The sequence below is a fragment of the Saccostrea echinata genome, unplaced genomic scaffold (assembly GCF_033153115.1).
Source record: "Saccostrea echinata isolate AGI-Se365-2 ecotype Australia unplaced genomic scaffold, CSIRO_AGI_Sech_v1 ptg000004l, whole genome shotgun sequence".
In the NCBI taxonomy this organism is placed as follows: domain Eukaryota; kingdom Metazoa; phylum Mollusca; class Bivalvia; order Ostreida; family Ostreidae; genus Saccostrea; species Saccostrea echinata.
In genome coordinates, this window is record NW_026889753.1 from 6,669,669 (window position 1) to 6,688,781 (window position 19,113).

The 19,113-nt window shown below is 33.1% G+C and overlaps 1 protein-coding gene across 1 annotated transcript; it reads left to right on the forward strand.

The window, feature by feature from the left end:
• The first annotated feature begins 11,230 nt into the window (after positions 1-11,230).
• Positions 11,231-17,291, forward strand: LOC133179440 (mucin-5AC-like). Its single transcript, XM_061314197.1, has 5 exons — positions 11,231-11,671; positions 15,250-15,445; positions 15,886-15,986; positions 16,147-16,248; positions 16,359-17,291. Exons 1-5 carry the CDS (start codon positions 11,611-11,613, stop codon positions 17,087-17,089), a joined length of 1,191 nt encoding a protein of 396 aa, XP_061170181.1. The 5' UTR covers positions 11,231-11,610; the 3' UTR covers positions 17,090-17,291.
• Positions 17,292-19,113: the final 1,822 nt, after the last annotated feature.

Sequence of the window (19,113 nt, forward strand, 5' to 3'; positions counted from 1 at the left end):
TGTCTTGTTGATGACAAGGTCTGGATGCTGAGTCAGCAAGTTGGTACAGGCTTTGTCATAAGCACGAGAAAATGGTCCAAAGACGCACTTATCCAAAGGCTGAAGATGGTGAGATCTGTGGGGAGGCATGGCCAGAATGATGATGTTTTCTCTGACTGCCTCCTGAAGAAGATCCAAGACTTCATGGGAAGAGTGGGAGTCAAGAATCAACAGTTGTGGACGTTTAGGACCAACGTTTTGGAGAAATACCTGTGAAAACTACATATGTCCCAGGATGTCACACTTCCAGGCCCTTTCCTGATAGGTCCACAGAGTGCCAGCTGGAGAGTCCAACGTGGAAAAACTATCCAGGCACCGTGGTGTCTTCCCTTTAACAATACACATTGGTGGTAGGACACCACCCACAGCATTGACACAGGCAAGAATGCTAATATTCTCCTTGGAGTTGCCTGTCCTCCCTGGAATGGACCTGGCTCACTTCCTGGCAACAACAGAGGTTGGACGGTGTTCAAACTGTTTTCCCGTTTCATCCATGTTCCCGATCACATCAGGAGTAAGGTTGTTGTTGGAAATAAGTACCAGCAGATCAGAAAAATAATTAGAGACAACCACTCTGTTCATCATTCTGGGGCGCATAGTGGACAGAGGCTCCGGCTTCCGTATTGAAATCTCAGGATGCCGTGAATGAAATCCCCTCCACCAATCATCACTGGGGATGTTGTTTTTGAAGACATTCAAGTTAAGAGACTTGCATAACCTTAAAACCTTCAAAATGAGTTGTTCTTTGGAGATGCCAAAGCCCATTTCAGCAGCTCTTATGCAGGCCTCCACTATCTGATTTTCCACATCCCGTGGAAGTGCAGTTTTTCTGCCTGCCCTGATCCCGTCACCATTGTCAACAACATCGCCATTCACCCTATTCAAAACTGTGTCTTGGGAACTCCAAGAGTATCACAGGCTTTCCTGTAAGACATCTGGCCTAGTCTAATTGCCTCAACTGCCTTTTCCAAATTTTCCTCAGAGTAATTTTTGTAAATTTTGGGAGTCTTTTTAGGCATTGTTAACTGCAAATTTTATTAGTATTATGTAATATGTTGTGTTATGATATGAGTTCATATTTGCATATCGACCATTATTTATTTATAATTATTTCATTTATATCTATATGTGTGTGTGTGTCTGTGTGTGTGTGTACACTAGTTAGTATTTTAAAATATTTTTATTCATATTCTTAACACATTGTATATCAATTTTTTTAGATGTTACATTACTTACAAGTAATATATATTTAATTAATTATATAAGTATGAATTTAAAACAATTTTTTAAAGAATTTTTCAAAGATGTCTCAACCCTCTATGAATTATTGATATTTTTAGATGATGTCTGTGAAAATTTAAGGACATATGCAACAAAGTTTGAACTTTATTGTCTTTTTTCCAAGGAGTTGAAGAGTTCCAATACTTAAAGTAACTGTCATGGTTGGAAACCCATGGCTGATTACGCTTTGTTCCTCTCTCCTGGATGAGAAACTGTGTGCTACATTTTAATGTCTATATATGCTGTTGAACACTTCTTCTAACACAAGTTTGGATAAACAATACATCTAAAATATATGTATAGTAATTTTTGTATATTTTTCTTTTAATAATACAAGAATTTTCATCAATTGATATCTTTTCAAAACCCCTGGTAATGCATGCTGATTTTTTGTATACGAACATCTGATGACACTATAATCTTAAATTGAGAATAACAGAATTTAAATAAGATTTTCAAGGTTTGTACCAATACTTTGTGAAATGAACAGAGTTTGTACCCTCAAGTGGTAGTCATTACCCCCCCCCCCCCACCTCTGATGGCTAAAGGTGAATTAATGATATGTCATGATGTACAGATATTAATGATATTTAACTTTTTGCACAGAATGAGAATAGGATTGTCTTTTTTTTTTTCATTTTGTAAGGCCATCAGATCTAAGCAAAATCTGGGTTCTTGGTTGATAGGAGATACTTTTTACAAAAAGTCAGGAAGTAATGTGTTCACTGTCTAATGAGAATGTTATCAACAATTCTAAATTTATCTTCAATTTTGGAGAGAAAAAAAAATTCCTCCCTCCTTGGTCTGAGCTTTTCAGATCAAAATATGTCTATTATCTGTCGTTGATGTTGTTGGCATAATTGTTGTCATAAAAACTTTTTACAATTTCATCTTCTCCAGAGCCACTGGGCCAATTTCAACCAAATTTGACACAGGGTATCCTTGGGTAAAGGATTCAACTTTGTTCAAATTAAGGACCACATCCTCTTATAAGGGGGAGATAATTGAGAAATGGTAAAAAAAATTGAGTGGAGCCATTTAAAAAAAAAATCAGAACTACCCAGACAGACATAATGAAAATTGTGTGAAAGCTTCCTGACATAGTGTAAATTTAAGTTTGTTCAAATCATGACCCCAGGGGCTAGGAAAAAAGAATCTGGTAATGAAGAAAAAGAAGGACCGTACATGCTAAGAAGAGCATGGTTCATGGGCCTCTAGTTTAATGGGATTTTTTTTATTATTATTATGATTAACAAGCCCCACCTTGCCTGGTCTCTTAGCCATTTTTCCCTTCACATCCAACAGTTTTGTTTACAGAAAATTAATATTTGTGTACATTTTCTTTTATTGTTACATATAAGAGATATTAAAATTTATCAGGTTGACATTTGTATTCTTTCTTATTTAAACTATGAAAGTGAGAGGGTGGAGACAAACCTTAATTTTATTATTCAGGTGCAAACAATACAATATTAATAACAATTGCAAGAAAAACAAGAATTAGTTTCTCAGGAACTGTATAAAAATGAACTTTAAAGGAAGAGTTGCTCAATTTTTTTTTAATTTAAGAGAATAAAAAAACTGAGCCGCCCCCTTTTCAAGTAGAGATAAAAAAAGATAACTCTAATTTACATGTATTAGAAAAATGAAAAAGGCTGCTAGTCGCAATTTATTTAATTTTTTTTTCCTCCTGGACTGGGTTGCTCAAAACACTGGTTAATTTTGACCACTGGTTAAATTAGCCGATGGTTAAATTCTATATCCACTGGCCAACTAACCACTGGTCAAATATCTGTTGCTCAAAATAAAATTAGCCCCTGGTTAGTTAACCATAGGTTAAATGATTTAACCAGTGGTTAGTATCCCACAATGCATTACATTTGTCCACTTGTCAACCAAAAAAAAATGGCTACCAAGGTAAATATCATATGATTGAAACGTGAGAAGTTATAATGTTACAACTGTTATTGAAGAAGTGGAGAAACACCTATAGATGTAACAGTTATCAACTCTAAACAAACGGTTTAAGTCACAAAAAGTCAAGAAAGCACAGGTTTGGCTAAGAATTTAACTATGCTGTAAATTCAAGGGAGGATCAATAAGAACATAGAGTGGTATAGGAGAATTAGCATCACGGCGAAGATGGATGGTAGGCTGTGTAAAATAAGACAGATGGTGGGCACCATAGCCCTCATTGAATCTATAGTGTTCAAGACAATGCATAGTGACTCGCCATGTCTCTTCGGAATTATTCCTATTCAATACTTGGCTATACTTCCAGGGTAAGTACATCAATTTGCATCATCTCATACTTAAATAATAACTGATTGAACACCTTTACCTGTTATCACCAAGTAAACATCGTCTGCTATGCATCCGAGGAAATTCGCACTGGCTGCGTTCTCGATTTAAATAGTTAATTTGCCAGAAGGAACTCATTTCAAAAACTTACAAAGAAAAGAATAGACTTTCATCACATTTATATCTGTCTTAATAACACCGATAGTTAGTAGTCACTACTATTCGCACTTCTGTAAATAACAGAAATGTCATGGTCAAATACATAGATGAAGTGAGTTCGTCACTAAAGCATTTCACTTCGTACCTATACACTGTGTAACTAAAATGCATTAATGCATTATCCAAAGTTTATAACATAAATACCACACCTTTTAATAAGTATCAATATTTAGAGAAAATAAAGGACTATATAAAGATATCTATAAATATCAAATATGCAAATTATTTTCTGTAATTATTTTTATTTATTTATAATCACAGAGGGACCTAGTCAAAATGAATGTAAAATCAAAGGAAATAGGGGATACACTCTTTATTTAATGCATCAGGCAAGAAGCATCGCTTAACAAAATGGGGCCAATAAAAAATCATTGTCAAGTGAATAATAATTAATATTGTAGAAAATGACTGAATAAAAAAAGCAAGGCATTTGAAGAGAGGGGGGGGGGGAGGGTTCGATTCCCAATTTATTTTAATGTATTTTAATAATTTATGTTTGGTTACGGTAATACCAAACTAATATATCAATTTATTTGTATCCGTTATTAAGCCTATATATAAATGACAAACAATTTTATTCATTTATGCATACATATATTGAATATCATCATTTTTTTATATCAGCAGGCCACTTGATGAAATCCTTTGCAACGCCAACAATTTTAGCCTTGAAAGAACCCATTCGAAACATTCTTGCTGATGCTAAGACATGAAATCTTATCATTTCTTAGATAGACTAGTGTTGTTATCCCCTCTTCCATATTGCTGCAAAGCCATTTCTACTTGACTTATAAAAGACTGTGTCTTTGTTAGTACTCATCAACATTAAATTCATGATTATGATGCATATATGACTGTTTCTTTTGTTCTCCTCCAAAATTTACAAAAAAATAATAACAAGGTAGCCATGATTATCCACTGGATAAGAGACTTAACCCACCTCTGTCAAATGGCTAACTTTGGCCAATATTTAACCACTGGATAGCAAAGTTAACCAGTGGATAAATTCTGAGCAACAGAATTTAACCAGTGGTTAAAAGTTAACCACTGGACAAGAGATTTAACCAGCGGTTAGCGCTAACCAGTGTTTTGAGCAACCCAGTCCTGAAAACTAATCCCCCCTTTTAAAATATTGTCCATAAGAGAACTGATTTTACTGCAGTATTGCTGATGTCTAAGGCACCATAAAACCATCTCAAGACCACAAACAGAAAGCAGACTTGAGTAAAATTTCAAATGCGTATAACGTATGAAAATATATATATAGTTATGTATATATATATATATATATATATATATATATATATATATATATATATATATATATATATATATATATATATATGTATGTACTATTAAATTGCAACATTTAATAAAATATTTCAAGACTAATTTCAAGACGTCAAATTTTTAAATTTGTTCTAAGTTTATGGGCTTGTGGCCTTAGCTCATTCCATCTAAATCAACCAACTTCATGTTTTAAAATTATGTCAAATTGTCATGCAAGTGGATAAAAATAATTCTCAGACGCCACAAATACTTATATTCAAGTAATTTCAAGCCAGTCAACCCGTAATGTATTTTATTTTTATTTACAAAGCAATCATTCAAGTGTACATTATAGCACAGCATCAGAGATGAAAGTTGGGTAAGATACCTTGAATATATAATTCCCATATGTCTTTGCGTGTTCCTATGCTTCGTGTCTTTCATAGCATTTACATGGATTTAATTTGATAAATACTGGTTGGAAAATCAGAAGCATGTTTTATGAGCACAGATCAGATAACTTAGATCACTGGAAACTTTATCATATTGCATATAAAAAAGAAATATAACCGAGTTTTCTTCTTTAAAATCTCTGCAATACCCCCCCCCCCCCTCAACCATCATCACCGAGAAAATAAAACTTTCATGAAGAACGTTAAAGTTCTCTAGAGTTGTTGTTCTCATATTCTGCATTCGATGTTGAATTTCTGCTCCGGGCCTAAGCAATGCGATGAACTTAATGTTAGGTTTCCAAAGCCACTCATGACTTGTCCGTCCGCCAAACGCATTCGTGGAAGCTAAGAAATTTCAATAGATTCCTTTTAAATTAATGTATGCTCTTGTCTGTATCTTCCCCTCTATTATTTTGACGGCGTTAGTTTTCGTCAAGTGTTAAGCTATTTCATTACATGTACAAACTCCGTTTTTTTTGTTGTTTTTTTTTTCACCCCAGTGATGCATTTCTACGGCCAAATGCTTGATATAGGCTTCCCCGGTAAGAAATGTCTGCATGATCTTGAAAAAAAAAAAGATGTGAAATATCATATGTATATAAAACTGTCCATTTATGTTATGTTTTTAAAAATATTTACAGATCAGTGATGATCGAACGCGATATTGCCTAAAGATAAACCACGCAGACTAACTGGTCGAAATTACCCCGCGTCCAAAAAAATCACCGGGGTAATTTCGACCAAACTAAAGTGGATATTTTTTGTGCTTTCTTTGAAAAATCAAATTCAAAACTGTAAAAATTTGTAACATTAAGGAATGCAAAATGGAAAATAAACTGTGTCAATCTGGTACGTACTGTCAAATGTCGACAGAGATTAAAGAACTACGCACGGTAACTCCTGATTCCCGCCTACATTTTACAACCATTTAATTCAATATTGATGACAATTTGGCCATAAAATCTTTGTTTAATACAAAGAACAGTTCAATGGTAATTGATTAATTATTTTAATTCCAGTGCTAAATAGTAAAATATCCCTAATTCCAGCTCTTGAAATAAGGGGGGTAGACGATATTTTCCACTGAAATCGGGCTATAAAGCATCACCATATTCTGAAATAGTCTTGGATATGAATAAATGTTTCTTAAATCTTTTTCTTATGTTTTATGCATACAAAACTAAGGATATTTATTAGTAAAATATAATGTTTCAGTTGTAAAGCACTTGAAAATTGCTGAAAAAATAAGCATTTTTGTCGTTTTTTGTATATAAACATATGTTCCCCCCCCCGTGAAACACAAAAAGCTTTGGTATGAATTTGTGAAATGGCAGTCCATATTACCCGTAAAAAGGAATTTTTGTTTCACGGGGGAGAAAGATGTTTTAAAAATATTTTCCGTTTTCCTTTGATTTCTATAGTGAAAAACACGAGTTTTACCAAAATTTTAGAGTTATCTCTCGTTGTTTTCCCAAAGAAGTGATGTTTTACGAAAATCCATATAAATATCAATATAAATATTAAAAATCATTCGAATATCTTCACTTTTGAAAATTGACTTGGAGGTAGGCGGGAGAACAATACTATCGTTCGCAGTTCTTTCTTCAAGGACGTTAGAGTTGTCTCTCTTGTAATTTGCTGAAGTAAAGTCAAGCGCTCTGGAGACAGGGATTTTAAGCATCAAACACACGTATGCGATTAAATAATTAAACGATAAAACCAATTTTATATGCATTTTCCTTTTGATTCCGGATATTTGAAACTTGTTTCAACACTTCTGAAAATTGATGGACCTATTTCAATATGTCCCAGGTAAATCATTTTATTGCATTGCATTGTTGTGGTCGAAATTGAACCGTGGTCGAGATTACCACGACCTACCCTTAAGTAAACAGTAACAGTGAATCTGTTAAAATACTCAGTAAGATATACAGATTTAAAAATACCCACTGAGCTAGAGTTCCGAACATTTTGTGATAGTTTGTTCCAAAGAAATGCAGACGAATAGCTATATGAACGTCTGTAATTTTCTGTTTTGACTCGTGGTAAATATAATAGATTTGACATACAATCATTCAACCTGGTTTGGCGACAACTGCTATCTCTTGTATATTGAAACACATTAAGATAATCTGGCATTTGGTTGTTTAAAACCTTAAATAGAAAAATGACTTGTTTAAACATGAAATAATCCTTGATTGGCATCCAATTTAAACAGGAAAATAAAAAGCTGGTAGGAGTTAAAATATCTCGAATATTTAAGAGTATTCTAGCTGCCCTCTTTTGGAGTTTAAATAATTTTTCTAAATACATTTGATTTTGAACATTACACCAAACAGTGCAACAGTAAGTAAAACGAGGAAATACAATACTATTAAAAACCTTAAGTAATGCATTTGGTGGCATAAAATAACTCACTCTCTTTAGTACAGCAAGCTTTCTTAAAATTTTCTTTGAAATAAAATCAACATGAGCATCCCAAGATAAGGAATTATCAATATAAACACCAAGTAATTTGGCCTGTTTCACAAATTCAATCTGCACACCACTAAAATTTATGTTAAGATTTCTACATTTCTGCAACCTTTTAGATGTGCCAATAAGCATACACTGCGTTTTTTTTTTTGGAGATTTATACCGAGTTTATTTTTGTTCATCCATTCAATACCTAACTCGAGTCTTCTTGAATTTTTTTCTCTATAACATCTATACATTTATCGCTTACGTCCTGTGAGGTGTCGTCTGCATACATTGTAACCGAAGAGTGTTTAAGACACTTTATATAGAATAAATAATAATGGTCCTAAAATTGACCCTTGAGGGACACCTTAAGATATATCTTTTTCTCGAGACAACACACCTCGCCAACTGACACATTGCTTACGATTTGAGAGATAAGATTGAAACCATTTAAAAGTATTTTGACAAATTCCAAACGACTTAAGCTTGTGTAAAAGAACTTTTTGATTGACTTTATCAAAAGTCTTACGCAGGTCAATAAACAAAACTCCTGTAATTTTCCCATCATCCATGTTTTTAAACCATTTATCTGTAAGACTGTTTAGCGCAGTCTCACATGAATGACTTGGCCGAAAACCTGATAGACTTTCAGTTATTAATTTGTTCTTTGATAAATATTCATAAAAAGAATTAAAAATATGACGTTCAATAATTTTGCTTATAACTGGCAAAATCGATACAGGTCTGTAATTGTTTAATAGATGAACATCACCCGCTTTATGCAATGGAACTACTCTGGCTCTTCTCCAGGCATCAACAAATGTACATGAAAATATAAATTCATTAAAAATAAAATGTAAAATATTACCTATCTGATTAAAAGACAACTTTAAAAGTTTACAGACAAACCATCAATACCCGTAGCTTTTGAAGATGACATTTTGCTAATTTCATTTGCAATAAATTCAATAATTGCAGACAGTATTGAAACTACGAATACCTTACATGACAAGCACAGAGAGAATCCAATCTGAAAACGATAGAACAGTTTTGGAGAAAAACGATATTAAATTCAATTTAAAACCATATCTGTAACGAACCTGAAGGAATCTTTTAGGAAACCAGCTTCAAATGATGCATGGCCATTACACATTTAATCACATTCGAACTCAGTCGGCTTATAAGAATTAAAGGGGCTTTTGAGACAGACCTCAAACTCTTAGGTCGCGAAAGCCTAGTGTTAAAAAACAATAACATTATGATCCGGAGTTCCGACACCGCGTCCAATCTAAGTTCTGTATCCTTTTCCTACCGCCTGGCACAAGAAGTCATGGATCTTTTAGAAGAGGCCTTTAAAACAGACACCACGGTATGGGCACTACTACGACCATATGCGCCATGTAGGTCATAATACTTGTATATGGTACTTCACTTAAACCAGTGGTCGTCTGCGCATGAGTGAAAAATCCTCGAATGGGACGTTAAACAACCTACAATTAATCAAGGGTAGGAATCTAGAAAGGGTATAGGGTGTTACCATTTGTGCCAGTATACACCATGCAATAGAAAACCAATGCTAATTTACAATGGTGCCCACTCTGTGATTTTGTCTAACACCCTGTTTTACTTGGCATAGAATTTGGTTGGAAGCGGTTGTGCTCCCCATCCCAATATTAAAATTGCTTCCTTAAGCCTAGATCTGCTTGATTAGAAAACTGAAAAGAAGTTGCTAGATGAAAAATAGAACTCCGAAAGGAGGAAATTGTATACACCACGAATTTGATTCGGGGTCATTTTGATGTCTATTCGAACATCAGGAGTGATTTTACCATTTCATTGTACTAGTTTAGGAAGTTTACTATGAACGATCATTTTTGCTTCTTTAATTTGAAGACTGGTTGTTTTTTACGTTCCTTCCACAGGTACTGTGAACAGGTACATTAAACCCCGAGGTTTGTTGGACATTTTTTTTCACAAATTATATTTATTACACTTATTCATCATGTGTACCATAGGAAAAAATCAGGAAAAGAGTCATGTATGTCAAGGTTGTGACTTAGAGATGAATGTATATAACATTTGTGTTCAACTACATGTATAGGAATTGTTTTCTTAAATGATAAAAAAACTGAAATTTTGATGTCATATCATGACAAATTTAAACTTTTTTTTTATGAAAAACTAGATTAAACTGATATAAAACACAACCTTTGTAAACCCACACAGTCCTCATTCTTAGGTAACATATCATGAAAATCTTAAGACAAAATTAGATAAAACAAATTATAAATTTATTAAACTAATTATGACCTATTTCAGAATCTAGCAATAAAGATGGAGAGTGAGAGAATCAAGATAAGTTAGACAAAATGGATATGTATATCAGTGCCAAGGATGCCACAAGTATGAGGGAGAGAGGAGATATGATTGATTATTGAACAGTTGTTTTACGCCGAGTCGGCAATATTTCAGCCATATTTCGGCGGGAGAGGAGATATGAAGAGTCAAGGTATTATGACGTATTATGACGTTTCGTTCAAAATGGCCAATATTTTAAGTTGTTTTTTTTTTTAATAGGTAACAAGTTGTACTTCTATTGATATTTGGAAATTATTATAATAATTATTCATTTTTAGATTCTTTATATATTTTACTTAAATACTCTGTCCTCAGTAAAATTCATGATCTTTTCAATTGCACAAGCACTGGCCTTTCTGCTTTTCAATTGCACAAGTACTGGCCTTTCAAAAGAACATTCTTAAAGAAAATGCATGATTTTAAGCTCTTTTCTACTGTATTATAATATACCGTAATAATAAATTTAATTGTTCTAGTCTTATCCAATGCGTGCGTCTAAAGAACCTAGCTCTTTCTTCTTAAAAAAATTAATAAAGAAAAAATCTGCTTGCATTTATTTACCTGCATGTTTATTTTATTTATTTAATTAATCACATGCAGTTTTCGTACAGTCATATAATTTCCTTATACAAGACCTCTTTACTGTGACATAGATGACATAATAATTACTTAATATGTACTTTTGTTCTATTTCTTCGGCTGAAAAGGTTCATTAACTGACTTTACTATCGCCACTCCATTTGTTTTAAAAGACGTTCATTAAACATAGAAAAAGATTTCTGTCACCATTCCCTATCCTTTCTACTGATTATTAGGGTATGTGTAACGTGTATTCCTATCTGTAATGATAATCGAGTTGTCACTCTCCGTTTACTGATTCCACCCGCCGGGAAATGTAATCCCTAGGCTTTCTTTTAAAGACCATTACCGCAATTTGACACGGACATAAGTCGTTAAAATGGCGTCGTGATCCATGTAATTTTAGAATGAAATGCGTCGAACAACGAAAATCATTTTTTTCATTACTCTTGGTGTTAATTTTACAAAACATCAGGTGCCCCATCTTATAAAAAGGTTGGGACACCTCACCGTCTGATAAAAAGTCGTTAACATTTTAGAATTGGTCTACGCAGCCCTGTGAAAGGACAAAATATCAATTTCATACCATGACTGGTCATTTGAAATTGAGCTTGGTTTGAAAATGTGAATGACAATGTGAAACATTCAAAGAATGCCTACCAAAAATCGCAACATTTTCGTTTGTATCCTCATATTGATCACCTGCATTGCAGGTAAGTTGACATTCATTTTTTTCCCATATAAATATGATAACAAACAATCTGTATTAATTTTATAAGCCTGCTCAAGAAAAAGTATTCTTTTTATTCTTATTTCTTTCACTTTTTCATTTTCCTTAATAGAAAGAAAAAGAGAAAAACAAACAGACATGAGTTTGAATAGCCTTCTTGATAAACTTCCACGTGTTTTAAATTTCCATTTCATGCAGCATTGATAAAAGAATTACAAAGTCATGAAAAAATGTAATCTGCTTTTTAACTTAGATAAAAATAAGTTATCAAACAAAGCTTAACTTTTGATGTAAACCATTTCATATCGAGTTGTATGTTTTCGTCTGCTTGTATAAACCCAACCTTGTCTTTTACTATTTCTTAAGCTTGTATCTTCCAGAATCCGGAATTTTCCTTTTTTTAAAAATGTATTTTTCTTTGATTAAAAATATGTTTATTGAAAGTAGAATGGGCAGATCTGTTATTTTCATCTAACACCAACGAAAAAAGCAGTTAAGGTCAGAAGACACGTTCCTCAAAAATGTATTATTTTTTCCAAGAATTGTCATTGAATGTAGGTACTTAAAGTTTCCTAATAAAATGATTGAGGTATGTTACCAGGGATTTGGAAAAGATACCAGAGGGTGTTATTTCTTACACAATCCATATTAGTACTCTTTTGAATGGCATATGTCACAATTTGTGGTGTACTTTTATTTAAAAGCATATTAAAACAATTTAGAAATTACAAGATAATGACAGTTATGAATAATTCTTTATATAATATCAAGAGATACAAAACATATATTTGAGGAACGTATCGACTGACCTTAAAGAATGATTTACCACTGTTTTAACTTTTAATTAGTTCGTTTTACCAGTTTTCTACAAAAATTAATGCATATGGAATAATCACTCATCAAGTATATCACATTTTATATGAAGATAGATTTATTAAATCTGGAGTTTAAAAATATCTTGTTAGTTGACGGCACTACTTTAAAAGTTTACTCGAAATGTAGTGTAAAAAAATCAGTCTTATTTATTTCATACGGATGTCTAAATCCACGTTATTTTCCAATTATGCATTATCCCACCTAACAATAGAGACAGTTCTAACTATTCAGCTTAAACACACGTCTTCATACACTCTTACATTCTTGTCTTAAAGACTGCATTTCTTTCCTGCACAATCTCTCATCTCTTTATCGAACTTAAGTCAATCGCACAATCAACTTCAAAAATAATTGCTACAGTAATTATGAACTTTAAAACATTTCCACTGAACCTGACAACATCTCGAACAATGTATCATGATATAAATATGATCTCTCTCCTGCTAAGAACTGTTGTATTGATTGATAATTTTCAAATTTAAACGTTTAGTGATATAATGAGTCTAATTTTGATTTTCGCCTTATTGCACAAACTTGAGAAAAGAAAGTGACATGTAAATGACATTAAAAAAAACATAGTAGGCCGAATAACTTTAATATTTTAATTTTAAAAACCTTGAAAATAAAAAAAATAGAGAAATTCATGGCCAGAGGGTCAGGTGTTCTGGTGCTATGGTAGGGCTGTTTTAGTCATATAGTGAAAATGAATAAATTCTTCAAACTCTTCCACTCTGCTCCTGGATACTAAGCAGACAAAGTGCATGGTTATAATTGGTGAAATTCCTGGCAACAGGGTCAGGGCATTGAGTGTTTGCGTGGGGCTCTATTGATCATTTAGTGAAAATGCATTAATTATTGTAAGTTTTTTTCCTACCCTGTGTATTGTACAGACGGATGCATTGTTTTGATGAACAGTGTGTGTCTATCTAAACTGTGAATTTCATTTCCAATGGGTCTTGAGTTCTGGTGTTAGGGTTGGGCTTTACTGGTCGAATATTAAAAAATGTATTTCATTCTTTGAAAGTTTCCTTATTTGCTCCTGGACATTTAGCAGGCAAACCCAGTACATGAGCAAGACTTCCAATACCTAAATTGTGAATTCACGGCCCCTGGGCAGGGTTCTGGTGTTAGAGCGGGGCGTTATTGATCATGCAGTAATCATGCATTTATTCTTTGGAAATCTTCCTCTCTGCACCTGGACATCTAGCAGGCTAACTCTAAATATCTGACATTTTCCAGGCGTTTTTCAATATTTTGATATTTGACCTGCCATGAAACGTCAAAACCGGCGCCATTATGAAAAGAGGAAATTCGTCTCCTCCAAGCGTAGGCGGCATTCTTGGGTCGATTTTCGATACATGCGAATCGAATTAAATGTCTACTCTAACTCACATCATATTAACAGTATAATGCTTCTAGTACTTATCAATGTCACTTTTATTGTTCCTTTGATGAAAACATTTTATAAAACTCTCGAATTTTGGTCTGATTTCGTGCATTCTAAAATCTTGCGGAAGTCTAGGTAGCACTGGCATATACAGGCAAATAATAATTTGTCTTTCAGAATTTTGGCAGATAGCAATTTAATTTGCTTTATTACACTTACTTTCTTACTTAGGCCTGTCGTTCCATGAGAACATAGGCCATTGACGACAGTCCTCCAACGAACAGGAGTCTTGGATTTTTTTGGTTGCGTCGTGCCAGGTCATGTCCTTGCACCCTTAATTCTGCCCCCGTGTCTGTCAATCCTGCAGGTGTTTCTTAAACGTCCCCTCTTTTTCTTACCCTGTGAATTCCAGTTCAGGGCCTGGCGTGTGGTGCTAAATGGTGGCTTTCTTAAGGCGTGTCCAATCCAGCCCACTTCTGTAATGGTTCCTGCTCTGCTCTCTTCCTTACTTCTTCATTTGTGATGCTTTCAGGCTTTCGGATGTTGAAGATACACCTGAAACAGGTGTTGTAAAATGTCTGGATCTTCTGCAGGGTTGTTTTAGTCGCCCTGCTTGTCTCTGCTCCATACATTAAAACGGACTTAACATTGGAGTTGAGGATCCGCAGTTTGGTAGTAATGCAGATGTTCTTTGAGTCCCAGATGTTTTTTACCGTGGTAAACGCAGCTCTTGCCGTGCCGATTCTTGACTTGATGTCACGGTCTGTGCCCTCTGTCTGTCCACCACATATATTATTGTATATTATTTATTTTAGTCATTATATATTTATTTTATTATATAATTATCTTTATTATATAATTACCAAAATATTTCCATTCTTTGGTGTAATCATGCTCAGGTGACCGTTAAGGTCCTTTAGCCTCTTGTTTAGAATACCTTTTACTTCATCATTTCCAATAGAGCAACGATATTTGCATGTATAATCTAAAACACATTTTACATTTCTGCTTCTGATGATCATCTTTTCATTACTGACAGATTTAATGGACGCTTTTTCTAAGTTAACTTTATATTTCATAAAATATTAACAAATAACTCTTCTTCTTTTAAAATGCGTAATGCATGACCGTCACAGAAGAAGTTGAAAGTGTTTTGAACTAAGCAATCGAATATATTTGTTTACTAATTTAAAGACTTTTGACCTGAAGGGCCGGCATCATCGTTTCAAAGACGGGTTTTACATAGCAAACGTAAAAAGTGACATAAAATGGTTGAAATGATGTTGTTTTTTTTTCAGAACATGCAACATGTTTGATGGACTTCCCAACAGAACTAAGAGATCAACAATTCCATTTCAAAAGCAATGAAGGAAATGGCAACTTGTACTTCTATACATCTCATTTTTTAATAATACCGCCGATCACTATTGGTGTTTCGCAGCACCGATTGTGGGACTTTATTGCCAGCAAAACAAATTTTATGGCTTTCAGAAGGTACAGTGATTATGCACTCTTTTTATAATACAAGGGACTAAATTGGCACAGTATATTTAAAAATGATACTCATATCAATTTTTTTCAGGTGCAAATCAATTATCATCGAACGGACAACACTTTCTTTCTAGTTTAATTATATTGTATTTCAACAAATATGTTAGATATATCAGAAACATGGTAGGTGTGAATGTAATACATGTATATCTCAAATTATGACGAAATAAAGGCAACTAAAACTTGAAAGGTCAATATAAGATTATACTAATATATCAGATAAAAGCACTCTTATATGTAGACATAAAAAATGTGAAATCACAAACTAGCTATGGACAACAGGAAATCTTTGACAGCCTGTAAAGTTTAACATTTAATATGATGTTCAGCTTTTACCAAATTTACATTTATAATAATGAATTGTTTTCACATTTTTATGTCAGTCAAAACAAAGTGACCATTAACTCGGAGGAAAAATACATATACAAATGCTGGTTGTACAAGAGGGAGAATTCATCTCTTTACTTCTATTTTCCTATGACAAGTAAGTTGTTTTCTGAATTTATGCAAATATATTTACATTAACTATAAGTCAGTAATAACCGCTGTAGTCTTCGTGTCAATGGTTTATTTGGTTGGATAATTTGTTTTTTGTGAGATCCCATGCATTAATTAAATGATACATGGTTCGTTTTTATAATTAGGCATATATGAAGGACAGAGAGTGTATCCATCGACTGATGAAAACCTCGATATTTGTGACTTCTGTACGCATACTGACACCGAGTTATACGTTCTACATAAAAGTAAGGGTTTTTTTTTGTCTATATAGTCTGCAAATCTTCTCCTTTTAAAATTTTATGCAAAATGTAAAAAAAAAAATCCATAGTTTCTCTGAAAAGTTTAACATTTTTAGATGAAGTACCGTGCGGATGCACTCCCAAGTGTTCAGAGTTGACCATTGAAAACAGTTGCACGGGGAAAAACTTTGATACATCATCGATTAATTGTTTGAGTGAAACTTCTTCGGCAATAACAACAACCATTCAAGAAGCATCAACGAAAGAATACTCTGAGGATAAATCATTGACAACGTCCCCTACATTAGAAAGTGATAAAACAACAGCAGCTTCAACACATTTAGATGTAGAATCAACAACGCTATTAGAAGATACAGCGCAAGCAACAATTACAGCAAAATCAATAACAGCATCATCAACGACATCAGAAACAACAACCAAATCAACATCAGACATATCAACCGCAGCGATAACCAGACCAACTTTAACAACAGAAATAACTGTGCCGCCAACAACAAATTCGGTAGAAGAAAATACAGAAATTAAAACAACAGAAAAGGTACATAATCAAGAGAACCCAAACGTAAGCACAACCAAACAATCAACTAACTTAGGAATTGATCCAGATGCACTTGTTGGAATAGTATCTGGTAGTGTGGTGTTTGTTTATCTGGCAGCAGCCACGATTGGTTGTGGATGCTGTTTGTTTATTTTAGGAAGAAGGAAAAGAAGAAAAAAAGAGAAAGAATCACAAGAAAATTTGGTTTCCAATGAAGTGTCTACAAGTCAAAACAGTTTTAAACCCTCGGTGAAGTTCCCATCAGTGTTTGATCGTATTGATGAATGATACTGATAATCACATTGTATTCCTTTTTTATGAAAACACTAAAATACATTATTAAGTTCCTTCATAAATCTTACAGTAGACTGCTTATTTTATTTTTTAACGAGTATAACTGTTTACAGTTATGAGCAGCCACTGTTTAATTTCGATATATTGTAACGTTTTACCTACGGATTTCTTTTTATTGATGTACTGTCAATTTTATTACGACAACTTTATGATTTATATTACATTTCATAAGTAAAATTTAAATTCTTGGCTTTCCTGTTTGTGAAGAAGCACGTCCTCCGATGAAAGTAAAACGATATATAATAATCTATTCTCAAATGCGCAATTTGCGTTGAGTCATTATTGGTAACACTTGAATTTAAAATAAAATTTAAAGCTATATATTGCGTATCTGAGCTAAAAAAAAAAAAAGAATAAAAATAAACATACGAGATTAAGTGTAGATAAACATGATATATGTTATTTACGTTCAAATTAAAATTTTCAAAGGTTTTGAACTTGAATAAGTTTCCATAGCTAAATTGATTTTAAAGTGTGTCAGTTAATTAAATGCGGTGTTGGTAAATAAATCGGTTATTGTTTAAAATTTCTAATGTCTTTGAAACGAGATTGATTTAAATTGTGTAATTTACAGGAAAGCCCCATCTTTATATAAATTAATAAAATAAGTAGAAAGATCTTTTTAATTTTAGTTAGTCTGAACGTATAGAAAAATACGCCATATATGACTTAAACTAGACCAAAGAATCTTTGAATTGAAAGCAAAATTATCGAGTATGCATTTTTATAATTTGTAAAATGTTGTTTCTAGCCTACATATAAATAATTTTCTTCCTTACAATGCATTTCACAACAAAATGTTTAAATAAACATTGGGAATTAATAAATATCAACAACGCCGAGTTTATTTTCCGCGCAATTCCATTTTTATGAAAGAGCACAACTCTATTTTTTCATACCAGAGGATAGTGAAAGTAACAGAGGTACCCGGTATCAGGCAACTAAATAAATCATATATATATATATATATATATATATATATATATATATATATATATATATATATATATATATATATATATATATATAACTGTATTTTTCTTTATGAAATCGATTGGATATATACACTTCTCAATGCCCTATAACACACGCGAAACCTTGACATGGTAGTATACTATACCAACAAGATGCATATTTTAGCTCAATTTAATTAAAAACATGAACCCTATTATATTGGAAAGATATAACAATTGTACGTTTAAAATAAAATTTGTCTTTTTTCCCTCGCAATATTCGTTGGCGTTATTAATTAACTTTCCACTTCACAACGGCCTTTTTCGTCTATTTAGTACACCAGTTTTATCATTTAGTTACATGCCGACTGACGTTTTTCATACTAGTTGTTGGGACATTAATTACACACTGAATTATCTACGGATTTTTTTCAGTTTTCCCGATCATGATAAGGAGCACAAGGCGGATGTGACCTGTCGGCAGGGGATGCTCACTCTTCCATGGCACCTGATCCCATCTCTGATGTTTTTGAAGGTCCGATTTTTCTCTGCTCCCGATTTGTATTGTGTAAATGGACTTTGAGCTTGAATACTGTTCGTTATCTCCATATTTCGGAAAGGCACTAAAATTCATAAAGATTAATGACAACAATTATATTTGAGAATATAAATATAAGCATTGAATTTTTATTTCTGGATGTCGTCGGTTGTTGCGCGGTATTTAATTTGTCGGCACGGCCAGGTGCTGTTATAGGACCGAAGACATCGAGAAATAAGAATTCAATGCTCTCTCTCTCTCTCTCTCTCTCTCTAGTAGCTTTGCAAAAACTAAGAACAAAAAGTGCATAAATAAAAACCTCTCACAAATACACGTATTTGAATAAATAAACATTTCCGAGGTTTTTAGAATTCCAGTTTAACGTTTCCTAGCTCATGTGTAAAAAGTATTTCTTTTAATATTTTTAGTTGTACAGCAGATATTAATCTTTCCAAAAAAAATTAATG

Coding starts and splice junctions, on each gene's coding strand:
- LOC133179440 (XM_061314197.1), top strand. CDS start 11,611: ATGCCTACCAAAAATCGCAACATTTTCGTTTGTATCCTCATATTGATC. Junction 15,987..16,146: donor CTTCTATTTTCCTATGACAA/GTAAGTTGTTTT, acceptor TTTTATAATTAG/GCATATATGAAGGACAGAGA. Junction 16,249..16,358: donor GTTATACGTTCTACATAAAA/GTAAGGGTTTTT, acceptor TAACATTTTTAG/ATGAAGTACCGTGCGGATGC.